This window comes from Rhinopithecus roxellana, chromosome 2 (genome assembly GCF_007565055.1).
Source record: "Rhinopithecus roxellana isolate Shanxi Qingling chromosome 2, ASM756505v1, whole genome shotgun sequence".
NCBI lineage: Eukaryota > Metazoa > Chordata > Mammalia > Primates > Cercopithecidae > Rhinopithecus > Rhinopithecus roxellana.
Window position 1 is genome coordinate 55,495,731 of NC_044550.1, and position 23,846 is coordinate 55,519,576.

The 23,846-nt window shown below is 37.1% G+C and overlaps 1 protein-coding gene across 2 annotated transcripts in view; it reads left to right on the top strand.

Annotated features, from left to right (window-relative positions):
* ANTXR2 (ANTXR cell adhesion molecule 2) overlaps positions 1-23,846 on the top strand; it is a 157,445-nt gene that overhangs the window by 46,450 nt on the left and 87,149 nt on the right. For both annotated transcript variants that reach the window (XM_030916282.1, XM_010354122.2), the window contains exons 11-12: positions 8,197-8,275; positions 19,017-19,112. In XM_030916282.1, coding sequence (XP_030772142.1) covers positions 8,197-8,275; positions 19,017-19,112 — 175 coding nt within the window. The remainder of the gene's footprint in view (positions 1-8,196; positions 8,276-19,016; positions 19,113-23,846) is intronic.

A 23,846-nucleotide genomic window follows, 5' to 3' on the forward strand; every position in this document is an offset into this window, starting at 1 on the left:
TCCTTTTGCTTCTTGTAAGGAATGAGATTTTATTTTTTTGAAAAATCATGGATAGTAAGACATTAGTTATGTCTTTATTTGAATATAAACATTAGAATCATGATGATATGGGGTAAAGCAAAAGGCTTTCTCTGTTTCTCTACCCCACACTTCCTTGGTGGAACATTTCTCTTTTCCTTCACATGGTGCAGTTTTCAGATTATATCTATCAATGTGATAAGTTCACCTAATCTGCATTGCCTCTTCATCCTAAGTATTATATACAGTTCTGGAAATGTCTTTTAACACATGAACACATGGAGGGGTGGCTAATAAGATGTCACCACATATGGAAATGTTAAATGGATACAATTTAAAATATTGAAAAAAATACTATTCAGATGTGATGCATTAACTCTCAAGACATTGGAAGATCTGTCACATAACAGACAGATTTGACTTAGTCTTTATCGGTACAGGAGGAAAAAGGGTGGGAGTTAAGGGGAAGCAAATTTCAGATCAAAATAAAGAAGAACTTTCCAAAATTTAGAATTATTTGGTAGATGTTTGGATCATAAGATGGACACCTATATGAGGATATAGAGGATATTCCTGAAATAGGTACTTAAATCCTCTTACATATCTGCTTCTAAATTTTATATTATCAAAGCTTTTCATTATTACTAAATGTATTAGTCCATTCTTACACTGCTATAAAGAACTGCAGAGACTCAGTAATGTATAAAGGAAAGAAGTTTAATTGACTCACAGTTTTACATGACTGGGGAAGCCTGAGGAAACTTAGTTATGGCAGAAGGCTAAGGGGAAGCAAGGACCTTTTTCAAATGGTGCAGGAGAGAGAAGTGCAAGCACAGGAAAAACTGCCACTTTAAAACCATCAGATCTGGTGAGACTTGCCCACCATCATGACAACAGGATAGTGGGAACCACCCCCATAACCCAAACACCTCCTATCAGTTTCCTCCATATGGGAATTACAATTCAAGAATGAGATTTGGGTCGGGACACACAGCCACACCATATCACTAAGGCACTTGAAATTTTTGGATAAAATGCGCTAGATTTGATTGATTTAGGCACTAAATTGACTGGATGATTGTTTTTTAAGTGTCTTTTCAGAATATTATTTAAAAAACACACAGCAAATAGTAAGCGCTTATTTTTAGTGCAGTATTCAGAACAATTATAATACAGCTTTCCTGTGATGTCCAGTAAATCTCTGAATATAGCTTTTTCCTTCTGAAATCTAGAAATCTTGCTAACTGCAATTTTTGTTTTACCTATATACACATATTGAGATGTACTAAAATAAGTCATTTAATTCAAAAATCTTTTAGCCACTTTTAAAAAAGTATCCTTAGTCAAAACATTAATTTACATATAAATTCATTAGTAGACTGAAGTGCCTTTAAACTATTGATGAATATGGAATCTTATCTTCCAACTTAAAATCTTTATCATACATAAAACTATCATTTAAAAAGCACTGCAGAGCATTAAATAGTAGCACTTGATTTCAAAATATCTTGAGTCACCATAATTGTAATAACTTTTTGAGTAGTTGCCAGTTTAATTTTCAGTATATGCAAATTGAAGGTAAATCATTTATTACTTCCAGCAAATGTCTTTCACAATTTTATTTAATTTTTTCATCCTTTTTAATGGATCATAAAATAACAATCTTTTATTGGATATGCATAAAGTCAGAAGCAAATGAATACTTTGCAAATAGGTTACTGTGGATTGAAATGTCAATCATAATTCATGGAGTATAACATTTCTCAGATCAGAGTAGCTTTGACATATGGCACTGAGCCATTCTCCTGTTTTGGAACAGTCATGCATCTTTAGACATTGAATACAAGTATGTGACTATTAGGACTCAGTGAGTTTTATTTACTTAACTATATATCATAGTACTATTTAATAATTTCTCATGTGGAATGACTTTAGTACATTTGAATTTAATTTTATTACAATTAATTGTCAGTTGACATGAAAGTGTACTTTAGTCAATCTTTTTGTTACATTAAATTGTTAAGCTTTCTTCTATCCTACTTTGAAAAAACATATTTTAATGGTGGAGCAAAGCATGGATTAAGATATTTGTAAGAAATATTAAACAATGTAGAAACAATTTATAGAAAATTAAGTTGAAAGAGTTGCCATTTCCCAGCATTATCTTCCCTTACCTCCCTGTATTATCTGCACCAGGTACCACTCTTGTCTCAGAAGGTTTTCCCTTGTCTTTTGTGACTTCATATTCTCACCCTAGCTGTTTCTCCTCTTTCTCCTCAGATATCTCTTTAGACTACTTTTCTTTTTACAGTCTCTTAACTGTCAGTGTTTTTTTTTTTTTTCTTTGAGATGGAGTCTCACTGTCACCCAGGCTGGAGTGCAGTGGCGTGATCTGACTCACTGCACTTTGGGCCTCCCTGGCTTAGGTGATCCTCCTACCTCAGCCTCCCGAGTAGCTGGGGCCACAGGCATGTACCACTATGCCCTGCTAATTTTCTGTACTTTTTGTATAGACAGGGTTTTACCATGTTTCCCAGGCTGGTCTCAAACTCCTGGGCTCAAGTCAGCCACCCACCTTGGCCTCCCAAAATGTTGGGATTACAGGTGTGAGTCACAGTGCCCAGTGTCCCCTCAGTTTTTATCATGGTTGAGGATACTTGACTTATAAACTTACCCTTTCTATGTCTCCCTTTTTCTTCCTGATGAGCTCCAAATTTCCTGGCAAGATCTTTTTATTAGCTTTAAGTCTGCTGTCCAAATGTCTACTATTCAAATGTCTACAAAGTCACTTGGATTTTCTGTAGGCACCATAAACTTGGAGGTCCCAAATTAAACTCACATCCTTCTGTTCAAACTTGCTCCTTCTGTGTTCCCTATGCAAGACTGCCCACCTACTTGTGTAAGACAGAAACTTTGAGGTCATCCTTTTTTCTTCTTCCTCACCTCCTACATCCAATAAATGTCCATGTCCTTTTTATTCTGACTTCTAATATATCTCAGTTTTTGTTTTCACACTAACCTCATTGTCACTATTTTAGTTCAATTCTACTTTGGTACTTATTTCAAGTACACTGAGACTTTCTTAACTGGTCTTTCTACTTTTGAAATTTATTCTTCAGACACCTGCCTTATACTGTAACAAGAATGACATTTGTAAAACACAATTCTAACTATATTTCTACCAATCTTAAAACTCTTAAGACGAATTCCAGATGTCTAAAGATGGCATCCAGGGACTCAATGATCTTTCCTCTGCTCCCTTTTTCAACCTGGAGCCATTTCATTCTTACTCTCACCCTCTTTTGTTACTGGAGTACTGAATCACTTTTACTTCTTTGACTGTTCTGTCCCTGTCCCATTCTTGCCTTCCACCCTGTCGGAGTGCTCCATCTGCATGGACTCCTTTCTAATCTCTTTTCCTAACTTCTGATCATTCTTTAAGCTTCATCCTGTCATTGACTTCCTGCAGGAAAACTTTGCTAATGCTCTCATGCCAAGGCCAAGTCTGTTGTATCTCCCACATGACCCTCTAGAACCCCTGTGCTTAGATCTATTTTATTAATATCACATTCTTTTGTAATTGTTTATGGGGCTTCCTTTTATTTACATTGTAATTTGTATTATTTGTTCCAGCAGCCCTTTTACCAATACAGTCCAATTATCATTGCTACTATAATCAATTAATAAGTACTTGTTTAATTAGCTAGTAATAAAATAAGTGACTGATTGAGTGATTTTACTGGCAAATATTCCTAAACCAATTTGGAGTGTGATTTTAGGCCTGAGGTTTAAGCACAGAGCTCAACATAGCTATAATGTTGGATTTAATCAAGGTCATATTTTATAACAGGAAGAATATAGCATTGAAAAAAATTTTTACATGAAACTTCCTGACATTATATAGTAGGCATTTTTAAAATAATTTAGCTTACAATATTTTTATATGGCAGTAAGCAGAATAGAAATTTATTAAATTAAACAAAAGGTATCACATAATGATTTTATTGCTGCTATATACATTGCTTCTTAGCTCGGATCTAAAACGTTTATTAAAAAGTACCTTGATATTCTAAACAATCCATTAGACAAATATCAAGGTGTTAACAGTAATTTATGTAGTGCTTGTTGTGTCCCAGGCGTTGTTTGTATATTTTATGTATATTATTTTACCAAGCTCTTTTCCTCAAAACAACTTTGAAATAGGTACAATTCTCCCCATTTTACACATCGAGAAATGGAAGATTAAAAATGGAGTGATGAGGGTTCAAACTCAGGACTCCAGAGTCGCCCAAATCCCCTTTTTCAATATTATTAGATCCTTGGGGCAAATAAAAATGAACTACTCTCTTGCTTCCCATATATGTTTGCAACTAAGTAAACACAATGTTGTTTTAATACATTTTGGCCCAAAAGAAAGCCTCTGTAACTGAGAGTATGGTTTCCACTGTCAGAAACATACTAACCAGAAGTAGAAGTTATGTAAGAGTAGGAATAACAATCCATAGATGGTAACAGAAATGACAGAAAATATGACAGAAAACATTAAATATGTATAATTGAGTCTTGAGGCAAAGAAAGCTCACAGAATTTGGTTTGGATTATAGGGGGTGGTTTTCTCAACCTGTGCCAGAAGAGGAGTAGCATAGCTTTGGGCAAAGGCACTAGCTTAATGATGGTGCCAATACCATCCCAATAATTTCAAAAATGTTTTTCTAAAAGAAGCAGCAAAGTTTAGAAGCTGATGTAACTATGTTTTTCATATTTGCAAAGCTTCTGAAAAATTTTCACAGAAAACATACATATATCTATACACACACATTCATAAATATATATATTCACAAATAAATATATTGCTTTAGCATATAGTAAATGCCATTCTAGTTAACCATGAGAAATATGTGAATGTAGTAAAAGGCTGGAAGATTCAACTGAAATTCATGTTAATGAGAGAAATGTAAATATAAGACCCTAAAATATATGTGGAGGATTAAAGTAGTGTATTGTAGAAGTGAAAGCATTTTGAGTACAGAGTCAGTGAAGTCCAATATTTGGGCAAGTTACCTTTTTAAGCTTGTTTCTTCATTTACAAAATGGAGATGATGCTAGTGCTGACCTCAGTAGGTTGCTGTGAGAATTAAATGAGAAGATGAATTAATGTGCCTGGTTCTTAGTAAGAAATCAACAATTGCCTGTAATTGTGAGTGGTGTTTATGGTTACATTTTGATCACGCTGCTACTACTACTCTCAGAAAGAGGAAGATATTCTTGTTTCAGTTCCATACATCATATATCATCAAGTGGATTTCTGTATCTGTGGAGACTTAACTCAGTTTTTTTTTTTTTTTTTTTTTTTTTTTTTTTTTTTTTTACACCAGCCACATTATACTAGACTGAGATTTTCAGAGAATGCAGTTATTTTGGTCGGTTACAAGATCATATCAGCATGCATTTCTACTATAGGAAAGAGTAAACTTTGTTTTAAAATTATATCTTCTGTTCTCATTTCATTTTGTTAAGCATTAAAAGTTTGAATGTTTCCTTCATTAGAGAACTTGTTTGTTTCTGGTGAATTTTAACTGTCTGATTATAAACAACTTTAGTCAACGTCTACTGATCCCTTAAAGTTGAATCAGTAAGGTAACCTGCAAGAATAACATATTATTATGAATCAAAATTATCTTTCCAAAAAAATAAAACCATGCCAACATGTCAGATGATTCCGGCCACATGCTTTAAAGTAGAGGAATTAAGAACTAGGGAAGACAATGTTTTATTTGATTATGCTTAGTCATTAAAAAAACAAAACAAGGCAGTCATTTCTTCAGAATGAGCAATTAGGTTTAAGTTTTCTTTCTTAATATGCCACTTGGCCTTCTGTGTTGGAATAGTTCAAAAGTACAGTTAATTAGATGTAAATATCCAGAATTCTCATTATTTTCTGGATTTAGCTAAACCATTTTTTTTTTTTTTTTTGAGATAGAGTCTCGCTCTGTTGCCCAGGCTGGAGTGCAGTGGCATGATTTCGGCTCACCGCAACCTCTGCCTCCCAGGTTCAAGTGATTCTCCTGCCTCAGCCTCCCGAGTAGCTGGGATTACAGGCACGAGCCACCACTCCCGGCTGATTTTTGTATTTTTAGTAGAGACGGGTTTTCACCGTGTTAGCCAGGATGGTCTCAATCTCCTGACCTCGTGATCCACCCGCCTCAGCCTCTCAAAGTGCTGGGATTACAGACGTGAGCCATCGCGCCCAGCCTAGCTAAACCATCTTTTTAAACAACGTGCTTTGAAGTACATACTTTACAAAGAAATGTTTTAATAAAAGTATTTCTGTATTTTGATTGAATTTAGCTTTAACTTTGCCAGGAATATCCTTCCCAGTAGCTTTATTGTATGAATCCAAACCAAATAGCACATTGAGAAAAGAAACACATTAAGGACTTCGATTTCATCATTTAATCAAGCCTCTCTGGTATGATGGAAAGAGTTCAAACTTAGAATCCTAGCTTTGTTACTTTGGGTAAAGTAATTAACATTTCTGTGCCTCCTGCCCCCCACCTGTAAAACTGTGAAACTACTATTTACTTCAAGGGCTATTGTGAAGGGTTAAAATAGATAATGCCCATAAAATGCCTAGGATAGCATTTGGCACATGGTAAGAAATGAATAATATTTCTCATCTCCCCTTTCTGTCAACAGCTTGAGATTGTTTCTGGGAGTTTGTTTTTTGTTTTTGTTTTTGCTTTTGCTTTTTTTTTTTTTTTTTTTGACAGAGTCTTGCTGCGTTGCTGATGCTGGAGTGCAGTGGCTCAATCAGAGATGACTGCAGCCTCAACCTCCCAGGCTCAAGCGATCCTCCTGCCACAGCCTCCTGAGTAGTTGGGTCTATAGGCACATGCCACCATGCCCGGCTAATTATTTTTATTTTTATTTTTTTGTAGAGATGGGCATCTCACTGTTGCCGAGTCTGGTCTCAAACTCCTGGGTTCATGCAATCCTCCCACCTCAGCCTTCCAAAGTGTTGGGACTATAGGCGTGAGCCACCATGCTTGGCCTATGGATGGATGGCTTTGATTTGTTTGCAAACCAATCATATGATAATATCCTTTGTAAACTGTTTTGGAAAAGAGCTCTTTCCGTACAAACGCTCTTGTCATTTTTTTCTCCTTTGATATATCTTGTTTTAGTCATTTTTTTAAATAAAAAGTTACTAACTCTAGGCTACCTAATCCCAAATAATCAATCTAAATTAATGAAATTTTAATGATTATTACTTGTTTTAGAATATTTGCAAAATAAGAACTATATTTTAACTATAATATTTATTAGCTAGGAACAAAAATTATTATCTCTTCTTTGTACCTTCGTTGGGATAGTTTAATATCTTGGGACCATCTACAACAAATACCTGCAAATAAATCCTTCTCTCTTCTTTCTTTTCTTTGTCGCTGTCTTTCATATTCCCTTTCTTTATATTTTATTTTTGACTGGTTTATTGCTTCCAGTTTTATATTCTTAGTAGTAATACCTAGAGACAGGAAAATAGGCTAAATGGGATCTAAAGCTTTTCTTTCTTTGTAGGTTTTTGTGAATCTGAAACAACCTCGGCATTTTTCTGGATTGAGAAATTTCTTAATGTGTGTATTTCTGTTACTACTTTGTAAAGAAACAATTAAACCACTTAATAGGTTTGCCTTACTAATAAGTAAAGACTAGAACTAAGGAAGAAAAAAGCTGGCATAATTTACCAAAAGCTGTGACTCTTACTCTTTTTCTTTTTTTTCTGGAAACCGAGTCTCACTGTTGTTGGCCCAGGCTGGAGTGCAATGGCATGATCTCGGTTTACTGCAACCTCTGCCTCCCAAGTTCCAGCAATTCTTCTGCCTCGGCTTCCTGAGTAGCTGAGATTACAGGCACCTGCCACCACACCCGGCTAATTTTTGTATTTTCACTAGAGACAGGGTTTCACCATGTTGGCCATGCCAGGCGTGGTGGCTCATGCCTGTAATCCCAGGACTTTGGAAGGCCAAGGTGGGTGGATCACCTGAGGTCAGGAGTTCAAGACCCTTACTCTTTAAGTATGTTTTCTGGCTGGTTTTGAATTATGTAAGGAAATAAAAATCTCCTACTCCTCTGGTTTTAATTGTATATAAAATTATTGTTTCTTCATTTCTTTTTCAGAACTCTTGATGTTTCAGTGAGCTTTAATGGAGGAAAATCTGTCATCTCAGGCTCATTAATTGTCACAGCCACAGAATGTGTAAGTAAAAGTTTGCATAAAGATTATCTTTTAAAATTAATTCCATCCAGAAAGTAATCTGTGGACCTTGGTGCTGTTGCAGACTACGATAAAGGAGATGCAAACAATAACATTGGAGACCACTATAAGGAAAAATTTTGTATAGAATTTGTTTTGGGTGACATTGCTTTTTTTTATGTTGAGCTCCCTTTCATAGGAACTTTAAGGTAGTATACATTTGATTTTGATATTTATAGAATTCAAAAGGCATATTTAAAATCAAGATAAGGTAAGAGAATAATTTGCAAATGAAGCACTTTTTTTCTTAAAACATTAAATATAGAAATTATGCTTTCTATAGATTCCAGGTTAGATTCCAGTATCTAAGACATTTATCATGGTTTGAAATCAAATTATTGTATCTTAATATGTGACTTTATTATTTTGTTCATTTAAAATATTGGTGCTTTCTGAATAAGAAGGTTGATTTTGACAGCTTGATACTATCTTAGTTCGTAACCACATCAAATGTGTATTTTGAGATTACTGATTTGCATTGCCTAAATGCAGTATTTTGAAACATAAACTCCATTCAGTACACATTTTCTTCCTTTAATTTTGTGGATTTATAGAAAGTTTCAATATTATATTATTGAACATAGAAACAGGAAGCATTAAACAGGACTAACCACGTGGTTATTATTTCTGAGTATATTTTGTAAAATATATATAAATCAAAGCAAAAAAAAGAAAAATTCCTGCCCTCCAAAAGACCAAAATCCTAAGTCTAAACATTTTCTCACATCTCACGGTTTCATGGTTTTGTATTTTGATCTACTAATTCAGGAGACACCCTTCCAACAGAAAACAAAACAAAACAAAACAAAACAAAAACAATTCAATGTTATTTGTATAGAGGTAGTTGTATTTCTCATTGTAAGACAATGCTTCAGGTAAAAGGAATATCTTATGGACCCTTGGGTCACTTTTTAACTCCTTGGATAAGTCTTTGCCAACACCTACTTCTATATTGAAAATAGCTAGGTTTTTTGTTTTTGTGTTTGTGCTTTTTGAGGAGGGATTTTTTTTTTTTTCTCCCATTTCTAGCGCCTGCTGCATTTTGTAGGTTTTGTGGATGTTGCAGTTTGCTGGTTTTCTGGTCCCTCAGGATGTGGTTGAAATTACAAATATTTGTGGTTTGTAGTTTCTCAGTGTTTAGCTCACTGAAATGGCATTCCTTCCTCATCCGTCTTCCTATTCTACACCTCCAAACTGTCTTTTTCTTCCTTTCTTCCATGCAAGCAGGAAAACAGGTCTTTGTTCCTATCCTATAACAATGCATGATTTTCACATGCAAGGATGCTGAAGCTAAATGACTCATCTGGGATGTATAGGTTGTGTGCTTTAAGGAACACTTTCTAGGTCTTGTTCCTGAGTGAGGGTGATATGACTCAAGATGGTTTAAGAGTGGGGATATTTCAGAAAAAGGATCATTGGTGTGTCAGTGATGAAGTGAGGGGAAAGGAGCAAGCTGTAAAAGTCAAGAAAGGGTCAAGGTGATTCTCACTAAGAAGGAAGGCTTTGAGCAAAGACTTGAAGGTAAAGGAGTGAGCCCTGCAGACCATCTAAAGGAAGAGTCCTGCACACAGAGGGAGCAGCTAGAGCAAAGCCTGAGGTGACAAGTCTCTGGCAAGTTTCAAGAAGAGCAACCAGCCAGTGTGCTGGAGTGAAAGTAGTGAGGGAGAGTGGGAGCCTCTGGATAAGGAGGAGAGAGTGGCAGGAAAAGGGCAGATCTTGTAGGGTATATAGTCATTGTCAGGACCTGAGCTTTTCTTCTGAGTGAAACAGGAAGACCTTGGAAGGTGACATGATTTGATTCACTGTTTTGAAAGGATCACTCTGGCAGCTGTATGAAAACAGACTTTGCGAATGGCAGCAAACGTGGAAACATCAAGCCCAATTCTGTGGCCATTTCAGCAATGCAGGAATCCTTCCCCACCCAGGGGAGGATGGCCCTACTGGGGTGATCAAACTGGAGATGGTGAGAAAGGGTTGAATTAGAATATATTTCACAGGGGAAGTCCATGGGATCCCTAGACATGTAGGATATGAGAGAAAGAAAGAAATTAAGAATAGTTCCAAGTGTTTTTGCCTGAGCAACTATTAGGTTTATGCAAAAGCAACTGTGGTTTTGCCAAACAGAAGGATGAATTGTCTTCAGGCACAGCAGTTTCTGAACAACGAGGAGTTCAGTTGTGGTGAAGTTGAACGAGAGATGTCTATTGGACATCGCAGTGGAAATGTCAGGCCCCTGGATATGTCAGGTCTGGAGTTCTGAGAGAGGTCTGGATTGTATGTACAAACTTTGGAGCTGTTAGTTGTTGATAAATTGATGGAATAAATTAGGCAACAAAATTCCACATAATATTTACGGGAAATAATGGCTTCCAGGAACTTAGAGCAAGAAGGGAAAGAGTACCAGAGAAAGGTTTTATGGGTGTGGAGGAACTAATTCAGACAGGGCCTTGAAGGGAGACTAGGATGTCAGCAAAGAAAGAGGACAGGGAGCATATTATAGAGAAAGAGCAAATGGGGTGGGAATGTGTTGACAAAATTGAGAGGAGATGCATTTGACTGGAGTAGAAATAAGCGGAAGAAATGATTGGAAATAGAAAAATTAGACCAGATTATCAACAACCTAAAAAACTGAATTGAATTTAGAGTTCATCCTACAGGCTGTGATTCCCAAATTCTACGGTGCTGAAATGAAAAAAGGAAAGAAAATGGATTATATTTTTCATATTATTAGATTTATTTTATTTTGAAATTGTTCTTTGTCCCATTTTAATTTTAAAATATCCTTTGATTGAGGAAATATACTTAATTTGTCAGGACCGACCTCTCCCTCCTTTCTTTATCCCTTCCTTCCTTCCCTCCCTCCATCTGTCCCTCCCTCCCTCCCTCATTCCATACTTCCTTCTTTCTTTTCTCCCACCTCCCTATTCCTTCAGTCCTTTCTTCTTCCTTCCTCATATTCCTCTCCCTCCTCCTGCTTCTTCTCTTCTTTTCTCTTTTTCCTTGTATGCTGTTATTTGGCAGAATTATTAGCTGGCAAGCCTATGTGAGAAGCTTTTTTTCAGGTTTTATTGGCTTGAGAAATCACAAGGTCTGACTCCAATAAATAATAATATGGTTTTAAAGGGCTTTGGACACACATGTAATGGTGAAACATACTATTTTAGGAAGATTAAATTAGTAGTGACATGTAAGAGACAGGACAGGAAAAGAAAAACAAGGCACAGAAAAAGCTTTTAGGAAGCAAATGCTAGAATATAGGCATAAAACTTTAGTTTCTAAATTGACTGATGGTGGTAGAAATAGTCCTAGAAATAGCCATGTAAATTGTATTAATGAAGAAATACATATTATAAAGTGACTTACTGGTGGTTATGGGGGAATGTTTGATTCCAAAATATTGAATCTCGTGGGCTGGAAGAATGATGCTGCCATCGGAAACATCCAAAGCGAGAGGTGAATCTGGAGATGGGAAGAATTTTCACTGTAGACATGTTCTGTAAGTGAGGTTGGCAGTGTCAAGCGGGTACTTGTAGCTCTAGTTTCACATCTCAGTGAGTGATCAGTACTGGAAGTAAAAATTTAAGTTTTACTTTTGCTGAGGTTGTAGGAAGGGGAGGGGAAAATGGGAGAATTTAGAGTCAATGTCATTTTGAAGTGGGGAGGCATACATAGAGTCAAAGAAAAAAATGCACTGGACAAAATTAAACAGGCAAGGAAGACCTTATTCAAGACTGTTGCAAGAGGGAAGGGTGATTGAATTTAACTGTGATCAAACAAAAATTTGGAGAATTTTCAAAGCTGGGACGGTGGGAATTATAGGCCACCAGTATCTGCTAATTGACCTTACCTAAAGGAAAAGTAAACTTTCTCCTACTTTCCTAATAGGAGGTAGTGGCAAAACTTGGAGCAAAGCATCACTGATATTAGGTTTCTCCCCTTCTACAGAGACCATGTGATAGGGGCACTATCTCCCTTGATGATGTCAAAGGAGTGGCTCCCAGGGCCTTGAGAAAGAGAGTCTTACAGGGTCTGTAAAACTGCTCAAAGGAGATTTAAATACCTTTCACTTTGGGAGGCCGAGACGGGCGGATCACGAGGTCAGGAGATCGAGACCATCCTGGCTAACACGGTGAAACCCCGTCTCTACTAAAAATACAAAAAACTAGCCGGGCGAGGTGGCGGCGCCTGTAGTCCCAGCTACTCGGGAGGCTGAGGCACGAGAATGGTGTAAACCTGGGAGGCGGAGCTTGCAGTGAGCTGAGATCCGGCCACCTGCACTCCAGCCTGGGCGACAGAGCGAGACTCCGTCTCAAAAAAAAAATAAATAAATAAAAATAATAATAATAATAAATGCCTTTCAAAAGGTAGAGAAATATTTTGTGATTACAAGTTTTTATTTATTTATTTATTTATTTATTTATTTATTTATTTATTTTTTTGAGACGGAGTCTTGCTCTGTTGCTAGGCTGGAGTGCAGTGGCGCGAGCTCGGCTCACTGCAATCTCCACCTCCTGAGTTCAAGCAATTCTCCTGCCTCAGCCTCCCGAATAGCTGGGATTACAGGTGTGTGCCACCACGCCCAGTTAATTTTTGTATTTTTAGTAGAGACGGGGTTTAACCATGTTGGCCAGGATGGTCTCAATCTCCTGACCTCGTGATTTGTCTGCCTTGGCCTCCCAAAGTGCTGGGATCACAGGCGTGAGCCAATGCACCCGGTCACAAATTTTTAAAAGTAGATTCTTAAAGAAAAGGGAGATCCAAGACCCACAGTCAGAAGAAACCTGATTTGATTGAAGTTTAAAGTTTAATCAAACTGAATGAATAGGTAAGGCTGTCTTGGTCAATAGAGTAAGTGAAGAAATAAGAGAAAGAACTGCTCAAGACGTGGGAAGACCAGACACCGAATGAAGAACACAAAGGAAGTTAGAATTCCAAGGTGAAGAGAGGGCACCAGTAAGTGCCTGGGAGAGGCCAAGGTGAGCCAGGGCTGAGAAAAAGTCCGAGGGGTCACCAGTGATCTCCCTGTGTCTGCCAAGGCTGGTGACTTGAAGCCTTCTCTTCCCTGTGACTTTTATTATTCCTCTAGTTATTACAGGCTAATAAATACTGTCATTCACTTTTTCATGTTGACAGTAATTATAGGATAATTATTTTTTCTCCTTAGATTTAACCATTGCTTCGTATTTAACCTCAAATACCTGTTGCCTGTGGGAGTAATATTACCATTTCATAGATATGAAAAATGAGACTTGCGCTGATGAGATGCACCTGCTGATTTGTGCATGGAATATCTATTGAAAATAGAAAAGTATAGTGGGTAATATTATGATAAATACCTGGACCTTGGATTTAAATAATATTTAGTCTTTCGGTCATATTTGCATATCGTGAACAGGTGAAATGCAGTTAGTGATATTGCTCATTGTGAGGATAATGCTTTTTACTTGCTCAGGCATTTGAAAGCCAAACAAAGTAAAACACTATTATTCTAGTCATTGATTAGTCCTTGTTAAAATCCCACAAATAAAGAAGCTCCTCTGTCTGCTTCAGGAACATCCAGGGCTCAGTCCTGTTAAGACCCTTAGGAACTGAGCTGTGAGTTCCTGTTTGCTTCTGGGCCTTTCTTACTAGCCTTGAGATGTTGATGGCAGGGCTTGTGCTGTGCTCATTGCCCGACTGTCCTTACACGGAGCAAGTGCTCCAAAATTATTCAGTAAATGAATGATTGAAAGTAACCATATATCTAGTTTAAAATGGGGAAACTAAGTTTTAGATTTAAGAGATTTAAGATTAGAGTCTGAGGGGGGTTTGTATTTAGACAATCCTTTATCTTCATCTCTCCTCAAAAGATCTTTAAAATGGATCTCTGCTTTTTAAAACATAATGGAGGCCGGGCGCAGTGGCTCAAGCCTGTAATCCCAGCACTTTGGGAGGCCGAGACAGGCGGATCACGAAGTCAGGAGGTCGAGATCATCCTGGCTAACATGGTGAAACCCTATCTCTACTAAAAAACAACAACAACAAAAAAAATTAGCCGGGTGAGGTGGTGGACGCCTGTAATCTCAGCTACTCCGGAGGCTGAGGCAGGAGAATGGCGTGAACCCGGTAGGCGGAACTTGCAGTCAGCTGAGATCGCGCCACTGCACTCCAGCCTCGGCGACAGAGTGAGACTCCGTCTCAAAAAAAAAAAAAAAAAAAAAAAAAAAAAAAAATAATAATAATAATAATAATGGAAAGATGTCCTTTTTTTTCTCTTGAAATCACTGATCTTCAGACTCTTTTGCAATAACAATACCAAGAACCTGTTTGCTGAGCTGTGCTCAGCACTGCTGTATATGTGCTAAATCCTTTATGGCTTCATTTAACACTCACAATCCAAGAGGAGGCTGTTCAGATTATGTTAATTTTACAGATGAGAAAACTGGGGAACAGGAAGATACCTCCAATATTCAGTGCACATTTATCCAAATACATTAGAAGGTGCTTCTTCTTATGTGGCCCCACCCCTCAAAGAGGTACATGGTTTGATGAGTGTAACATCAGGTGATTTCAGTCCTTACTGTCCCTGCAAAAGGGATACTTGAAGCCTGGAGGCTGTGAAAGGTTGTTACTTGCCCAGTTTTGCAGTCTGATAAATGCTAGAATTGAGAATTGAACCCACGTCTGTCTCCCTCACCCCCTGACTGAACACTTCCACAATCTGCCATTTTAAACCAGATTCTACATTGATTTATATAGGACAAGAGTTGGCAAATTTTTCCTGTAGAAGGCCAGATAGTAAACACATACTTAAGGCTTTGGGGGCCATATGGTCTCTGTCACAACTACTTAACTCTACCATTGTAGTGCAAAAGCAGCTATAGACATTATGTAAACAAATGGCTGTGTTCAATAAAACTATGTACACTGACATTGGAATTTCTTGTAACATATTCTTCTTTTGATTTTTTTCAGCTTTATGTAATATTGTAAAAAAAAAAAAGTTATTAGCTCGCTGGGGTCTTACCAAATAGATTGGCTGGATTTGACCCTTGTGCCGTAGTTTCCTAATTCCTGATACCAAATATTCCAGAAAGAATCCAGTAAATGAAATAATCATCTGTTTCATGACTCTATTTTCTTTCCCTAACTCTAAATTCATGAAACAAAATTGTGAAGACCCATTTTCTCTGTTCTGTGTCTGTTTCATTCTAATGTGGCTGCTGCGAATTCGCTATTTTCTAGATAGATTGCAGCAATAACAACTAACGCTCTTTTGAAACTTTCCAGTGATTCCTCTTTCCCATAGTTATGTTGCAAGGGCAGGAGTCACCCTGATTTATTTTTATACCTCTATGATTCTCTTCGCTAGAATTTTAGTTATATTTGGCAGAATAAAGTTTTTTATTGTATAACTGGCTTTTAGTGAAGAAAAGGAAATTAGATGCAGATGACACGGGCCCTGAATACACCCATCCCAGACATCAGCTCAGTTAACTGGGTACAAATTCCGGCTCTCCCATTGTGTTTGTTTTGATAGCCAGAGCCACTATCAGAGCAAGAAAGATGTTAGTCATGAAAGAAAAACAGTTTCATTTTGCACAAAACTTTATAAACATATGGGGGAAAGGTGGAACACACAGAATTCAGTCTTGTAACCAGATACCGTATTGCAAACTATGGACTTAAGAGTCAGATGAAGAAGAGTATGAAACTAGATTTGATTACACATAGATCTGTATCATGAGCGAAACTGGAAGCTTCTCAGTTTGACATAGGCATGCCTCTCTTTAGAACTCAGAAAGTTCTAATAAATATTTAGACTTAATGTCACTTTTCTTGAACAAGGTAGAAATGTTCTTAGCTTGCTGGAGTCTTACAAAATAGATTGGCTGGATTTGCCCCTTGTGCCATAGTTTCCTAATTCCTGATATTAAATATTTCAGAAGGAATCCAGTAAATGAAATAATCATCAGATAGATAGATAGACAGATAGCAAGACCAGGGGGCCTTTTTTGCTTCCCCTGACCCTTTTCCCATCATGCTTGACTTAAATGTATACTAGATCTGTAGGTCTTTAGAAAATGCATAATTTATTTTTATTATTTATTTATTTATTTATTTTGAGAGGGAGTCTCCCTCTGTTGCCCAGGCTGGAGTACAGTGGTGCGATCTCGGCTTACAGCAACCTCCGCCTCCCGGGTTCACGCCATTCTCCTGCCTCAGCCTCCGGAGTAGCTGGAAATACAGGTGCCCACCACCACGCCTGGCTAATTTTTTGTATTTTTAGTAGAGATGGGGTTTCACCGTGTTAGCCAGGATAGTCTCGATCTTCTGACCTTGTGATCCACCCACCTCAGCCTTCCAAAGCCCTGGGATTACAGGAGTGATCCACTGCGCCTGGCAATTTTTAATTTTTTTAAGACAAGTCTTTGGAATCAGTTGATATGATAATATTGTAATAACGTATATTTGTATCTGGAGGTGCATAATATTTTGTCAGTGCTACTAATGAAGGCATTTTTTTAAGGGAAAAATAAAAAAATTTAAGTATCTATCAGGGCTAGCCCATCTACTTTATGTTCTGTCAGTGCAATTTTCTGATTTTCCTGTTCTTGGCACATGCATAGAAGAAACAAACTCACCACTAAATTTTTAGCAGTTTCATGGCCTCTAGTTGCATGTCCTTATTTCTGAACACGGGTGTGAATTCTAAGAAAAGGGGAAACCAAATGTTCATAGAGCCCTTTTGAAAGTTGCATAGCACAGCCAAATGGTGTGCCATTTCTATGAGTGCTGTGACTGGATCCTCATGTGGGAAAGGCCTGGTGAGAAATGTATTCCTTCTGTACATGGACAGTCAAGTTAGAGGCTGTCTTGCATAAGACCATATTTTTGAAGGTGAGATCAAGATTTATACATTTGACAATATTTCTCCCATAGGGTACCACAGTTTTCCATACGTTTCTATGACATCCTTTTTCTGTTATATTCTTGTTTGCCTAGATTTTAGAGCTTAATGTGTTTATGCCTGTGGATGGTAGCATGATTTATTCATGAATATTTAGAATTTTGTAAAGAAAGATGCACTTTGGAATGTTCTTTCTAAGAACAGGCTACTTAGGTATTTGTCTGAAAATTTCTATAAAGTATTAGTATTAATCTTTCTCTTTTGCTCTTTTTCTTTTCTTCCCTGTTTTTTTTCTCTTAAAAAACACACACACACACAAAATAAAACATTATTACTGAGGATCCTAGAGATTAGGCATTTGGGAGATATCTCTTATTCCCTTGGAAACTATCTCTACAGTGAAAGTTCAGTAAACATTCTTCTTTGTATCCATGTCTTTTGCTGTCTTTTTTCTTTAGAGTTCATTCTCTCAGTGAGTAGTTTTCTTTTCTTTTCTTTTCTTTTCTTTTCTTTTCTTTTCTTTTCTTTTCTTTTCTTTTCTTTTCTTTTCTTTTCTTTCTTTCACTCTGTCTCTCAGGCTGGAGTGCAGTGGTGCAGTCTCAGCTCACGGCAACCTCCACCTCTCAGGTTCAAGCAGTTCTCCTGCTTCAGTCTCCTTAGTAGCTGGGATTACAGGTGCCCGCCACCACGCCCAGCTAATTTTTATATTTTTAGTAGAGATGGGGTTTCACCATGTTGGCCAGGCTATTCTCGAAGTCCTGACCTCATGATCTGCCTTCCTTGGCCTCCCAAAGTGCTGGGATTACAGGCGTGAGCCATCCTGCCTGGCCTCAGTGAGTAGTTTTTAAATGCCAGACATGGGCTATACAGTGCTAAGTGGGCTAGATGTAGCCCCTGACTTCCTAGAGCTTACAATAAATCATGGTAGAAAATATAAATTAAACAATCACAAAATTCATAATTAATTGATTGCATTGCATTGTAATAAGCACTAAAGATTAAAGTATAGAGAAATATGAGTTGTTTAATCAAAGGGGCATTTATAGTCAAAGGGTCCAAGGAAGACTTCCATGAAGTGACTTAATATGAATCCTGTAAAATGAGTAGGTTGTTTTTATATGAAAGGGTTTAAGAACAGATCCCAGAGTAGGTGCCTTAAGGCTGGAGGAGCTCAGTAGTTAGGAAGGGAAAGAACACCACTGTGGTTTTTGTGTAGGTCATATTTCAGCTGCAGTGAGAGAACATCTGATATATGAATGCATGAGATTACATTCTTGCATTGATGTGTATATACCATTTCCCAACCATTGTTGGGAAACCATTGTTGGTTTGTCATCTACTTGATAATTTTTTAAATATTCATCTTATTATTTAACTACGTGCAATTAATTGTGTTTCACCATCAAAAAGTCTGGAGGATTCTACCTAAATTCTGCCTATGGATATTTATACTTTGAACCAAGATAATCCTTACATGAAAGATAGGGACCAGTCTAATCCTGATTAGTGATTTTTTCTTACATTCCTTTCAGATATATTTGTAAAGAGTCTGCAGAATTTTGAGAAAGTTTGTGTTTATTATTGTCTGTCACAACAACATAACATAAAACATAATATATATTAAATAGAAGATAAATTTGTAGAATTTCAAGAAATTAAAATAATGTGGTTAAAATCTAGTTTGACATTATACTTTCCGCATTATTTTCTGGTGTTTCCTTAAAATATATATACATTTGGAATTTGACCATAAGCTGTGCTGACTGCTTTGTTTTTGTTTTTTGCCTACTTCAGTCTAATGGGATCGCAGCCATCATTGTTATTTTGGTGTTACTGCTACTCCTGGGGATCGGTTTGATGTGGTGGTTTTGGCCCCTTTGCTGCAAAGTGGTGAGTAAGAAGGATTTGCAACTCTACTTAAAAAAAATTAGAAAGATGTAAAGTAAGGTCTGAAATGTGAATAAATGCCATGTTACTCAATAACAGCGAAGTTTCAGTTTGCAAAATGAATTTTGTCTTCACTACTATAATAAATTCTAGAAAACGTGCAGGTCAGTAAATATTTATTTAAAAAATTCATCTAAAAAGCACTTTAAAATCAGGTTTGTGGGAAGAGGGGGAGAGAAAAATAGGGGAGGTAGTTCGGATAAAGTGTATTTTCCTTCAAGTGCAAGAGAAATTCAAGAAAATTGATGTTTTATTTTGGGTTCATTGAGAGGAGCTGATAATTTGTCAGTTTTTTAAGTGCTCATTAAATTATTCATTTCCTCTTTGAAGGGTCTGCCATTTCAGGACCTTCTCTGTTTGCTACTGAAAAATATTTGTTCAGAGATTAGTCATGCACAATTGTCTGCTAAACTGCTACTTTTTGAGTAATGACGAGGAGTTTCAGTTTGTGTCATTTTTGTGTGTTTGTATAAAGCCTGTGAAAGAATATGGGTGTATATCAGTTATCTATTGCTGCTGTAACAAATTTCCACACGTGTTGATTAAAAACAACACAAATTTATTATTTAACAGCTGTCTAATCACAGCTTTCACATGAGTCTCACTGGGTTTACCTGGACTAAAAGGTGTTGGCAGGGATGCGTTTCTTTCTGAATGCTCTAGGGAAGAAGCCATTCCTTTGCCTTTTCCAGCTTCTATAGGCTACTCACATTCTTTGCCTCATACCGCCCTTTCCCCATCTGCAAAGCCAGATGTGTTGCATCTTTTCGACCTGTTTTTCTGTGGTCACATCTCCCTGTAACTCTGAACCCAGCTGGGAAAGGTCCTCCGGTTTTAAGGAACCATGGGATTAGATTGGACGCACCTAGATAATCCAGGATCATCTCTCATCTCAAGATCCTGAACCTTAATCACTTCTGCAAAATCCCTTTTGCCATCAAGATAACATATTCACAGTACCAGGTAATTAAGATATGGACATGTTGGTTGGGGGGCATCATTCTACACATTTCAAGCAATCCAATTTAGATTGTTCAGGTTTCATAGAAAAAAAAAGTATCTTAAGGAAGCCCTCTTCCAAATCATGCCTACTACTGATTTTGAGAATATTCCTTTTATTATAAGCACATTATGTAGAACTTAATATTCTGTAGCTCATGGTAATGTTTTACATAATACTGTAAGATTGCCTTTTCCTCCCCGCTCTCATGTTTGCTGACTGATTTCATCATCCTTGCAATTTCAGATGTGCTTTGTTTTAGCCCTGCATTTATTATTAGTTGTACTTCAGTTTGCTTTCGTGAGGCAACTTTACAATTCTTTATCTCAGAGCAGTTGGCCCATGGAGGAGGCATACAATTAACTCAGATAACAGTAGAGACAAGAAGCATCCTGTCTCTTTGCTGAACTAATCAGTTTCCTGCCATAGCAATTTATGCTCAGTTTCCTGTTGTAATCTTGATTATCTAGTTATGGCTATTTTAGGGTGACTAGCATTCTTGAGTATCACATTAAAAAGCAAAAAGATGCCCTAATGTAATTTGTCTTCCTTGATTTTTTAATTTAAAGTTTGCAGTGGTGCATTCCCCCCCCCCTTTTCTTTTTTATCACTTTGCAATTTCATTTAGTATTGACCAGAGGGCTCAGAAGTGTCAAAGTGTATGATTATTTTTTAATTTTTAAATTTTTTTTATTATACTTTATGTTCTAGGGTACATGTGCACAACGTGCAGGTTTGTTACATGTGTATAAATGTGCCATGTTGGTGTGCTACACCCATTAACTTGTCATTTACATTAGGTATATCTCCTAATGTTATCCCTCCCCCCATCCCCCTCCCCACAATAGGCCCCAGTGTGTGATGTTTCCCTTCCTGTGTCCAAGTGATCTCATTTTTCAATTCGCAGCTATGAGTGAGAACATGCGCTATTTGGTTTTCAGTTCTTGCGATAGTTTCCTGAGAATGATGGTTACCAGCTACATCCATGTCCCTACAAAGGACATGAACTCATCCATTCTTATGGCTGCATAGTGTTTCATGGTGTGTATGTGCCACATTTTCTTAATCCACTCTGCTATTGATGGACATCTGGGTTGATTCCAAGTCTTTGCTATTGTGAATAGTGCTGCAATAAACATACGTGTGCATGTGTCTTTATAGCAGCATGATTTATTATCCTTTGGGTATATACCCAGTAATGGGATGGCTGGGTCAAATGGTATTTCTAGTTCTGGATCCTTGAGGAATCGCCACACTGTTTTCCACAATGGTTTAACTAGTTTACAGTCCCACCAACAGTGTAAAAGTGTTTCTGTTTCTCCACATCCTCACCAGCACCTGTTGTTTCCTGCCTTTTTAATGATTGCCATTCTAATGGGTGTGAGATGGTATCTCATTGTGGTTTTGATTTGCATTCCTCTGATGGTGAGTGATGATGAGCATTTTTTCATGTGTCTGTTGGCTGCATAAATATCTTCTTTTGAGAAGTGTCTGTTCATATCCTTTGCCTACTTTTTGATGGGGTTGTTTGTATTTTTCTTGTAAATTTGTTTGAGTTCTTTGTAGGTTCTGGAAATTAGCCCTTTGTCAGATGAGTAGATTGCAAAAATTTTCTCCAATTCTTTAGGTTGCCTGTTCACTCTGATGGTAGTTTCTTTTGCTGTGCAGAAGCTCTTTAGTTTAATTAGATCCCATTTATCAATTTTTTAAAAAAGACATATGCAAAATGAAATGTGCTCAAATATAGGTTTTGACCATCATTTTGGATATCAAGGAGGGAACCAATCATCAGGTGACTAGATCAGAGACTAGGCACATGGGACTCTAAAGCCTTGGACTCTGCAGGTCTCAAATCATGGAGTTACTTTCTGCAAGGCATAAAGAGGGCCCTTTAATAGTGGAGTATCAGGATATCAGAAAGGCTTCCTATCTTCAGAAACATCCTGGATGTTTATTAATTTCCTGACCTTATTTAATAGAGGAGACCACCTTTATTTTACCCTTAGAAATATAGATTAAAAAGCAATTTGCCCTTCTAAGTTCATATAAGTATGAACTTATATTTATACCTAGGTATAAGTGAATGATAGCAAATGTTTCCTAAAGTAGATTTTAAAGCAAGAACAAAGGAGAGGTGAAATTCTGAATTCAGCCCTTGGCTAATATTGATTATCTAGTAGATGTCAGTATTGTGCTAGGAACTGGGGATACAAAAATGCTTATAATATGATATGGAAATTCACATTTTAATATGGAAACATAAAAATGTGTGCAAATAAGTGTAAATGGAAGGTAATTGAAGTCCCAGTAGAGATGTTGTAAAGAACCGTAGAAACATAAAGGAGGAAGGGTTTGCCAAGACTACAGGGAGCATTTCAGAGAAACCTGGTTGACCTGATGACCCCCAATTCAGTTCTGAGTCATGAATAAGATGTTGGCAGTTCTTGAAGCACATTTCAGATGAAGTGCATGTGGAATCATGAGTTATTCTGATTGCTTTTAGAAGTGCTAGGCTGAGACCTACTGTGCTAGGTGAATGATGGTTTGGGTTTTGGCATGAACCCATTGGGGAGGACCTCCTATGTCTTGTAATAGAAAGTCTGATCTCTTCCCAGGGATGATGAGAAGCCACTGGAGAGATTCGATCAATCTAATTACCTGAAAGAAACTTTGCTGGCTTCAAAGTAGTGCTAAAGTCTAGTCCTGACAAAAATTATTTAAGACTGTATCCAACTGAGTTCCATTAACAATGGAAATGGAAAGGCAGTGACAGATATTGCACCTTAAATACGGCCAGAACAAAGTACTTCTAACAAAGTATAGATAGCTGGAATCTTAAGCTGAAATTAAGTGAACTAGAGAAAAATGAAGACGTGATGTAAAAAGGAGATAGTGTGATGATAACCTTGTGGAAAAGGATCTTGAGTTTTCAGAGGGTATTATAGTACAATTGCAGGGTGTTTATCTTATTTTGTTCCTTTTAGATTATATATTTGTGCAATGTTGAAATTAGGATGTGACCATTTAAGTAATTCTTAGTAGTGTTAAATTATTGGGGATCAATTTGACTTTGATTATCATTCCTAGCAATGAACTTTTTAATAGAAAATGAAATTCATCTGTTTCAACATGGTGTTGGGCAAATGTCTTTTTGCTTGAATGTGTTTTAAGAACTAGTGGCAAATATTTAAATCTAATCTCTCAACTGAAACATGACTAAATAACTTAAAATGTCTCTTCTTAGGCACATTTATGGTGTGTCAGCTGTCCACCTCTGTGAGCGTCATATGCTCAGGAGCTCTTATCAATACAGAGATCATGGAAAGAAAACTCCCTGAACAGAAGTCTCAATATCTGTCACATATTCTTCATCCAGTCATTTCATATTTTATAAAATGCCAAAATATGAAATACTAAGTCATATTTTATAACATGACTGAATCATTCATCATTCAGGGTTTAAAATCTCATAGACCTCTAATCAATGAGTCAGTGATGACAATGTTACTTGTATTTTAGACAGTGATTCTCAGGTCTTTTTTTCTTTTTTCTGCCTCAAATAACAGCAAGTCTTTCAGAACAGTGGCTGCCAGGTTTCCAATGGTGGCAGTTCTCCCAGAGAGGAAGGGGATTTGGTTAGACTGAGGCAGCTCCAGAGGTTATGCAGTTTGGAAGAG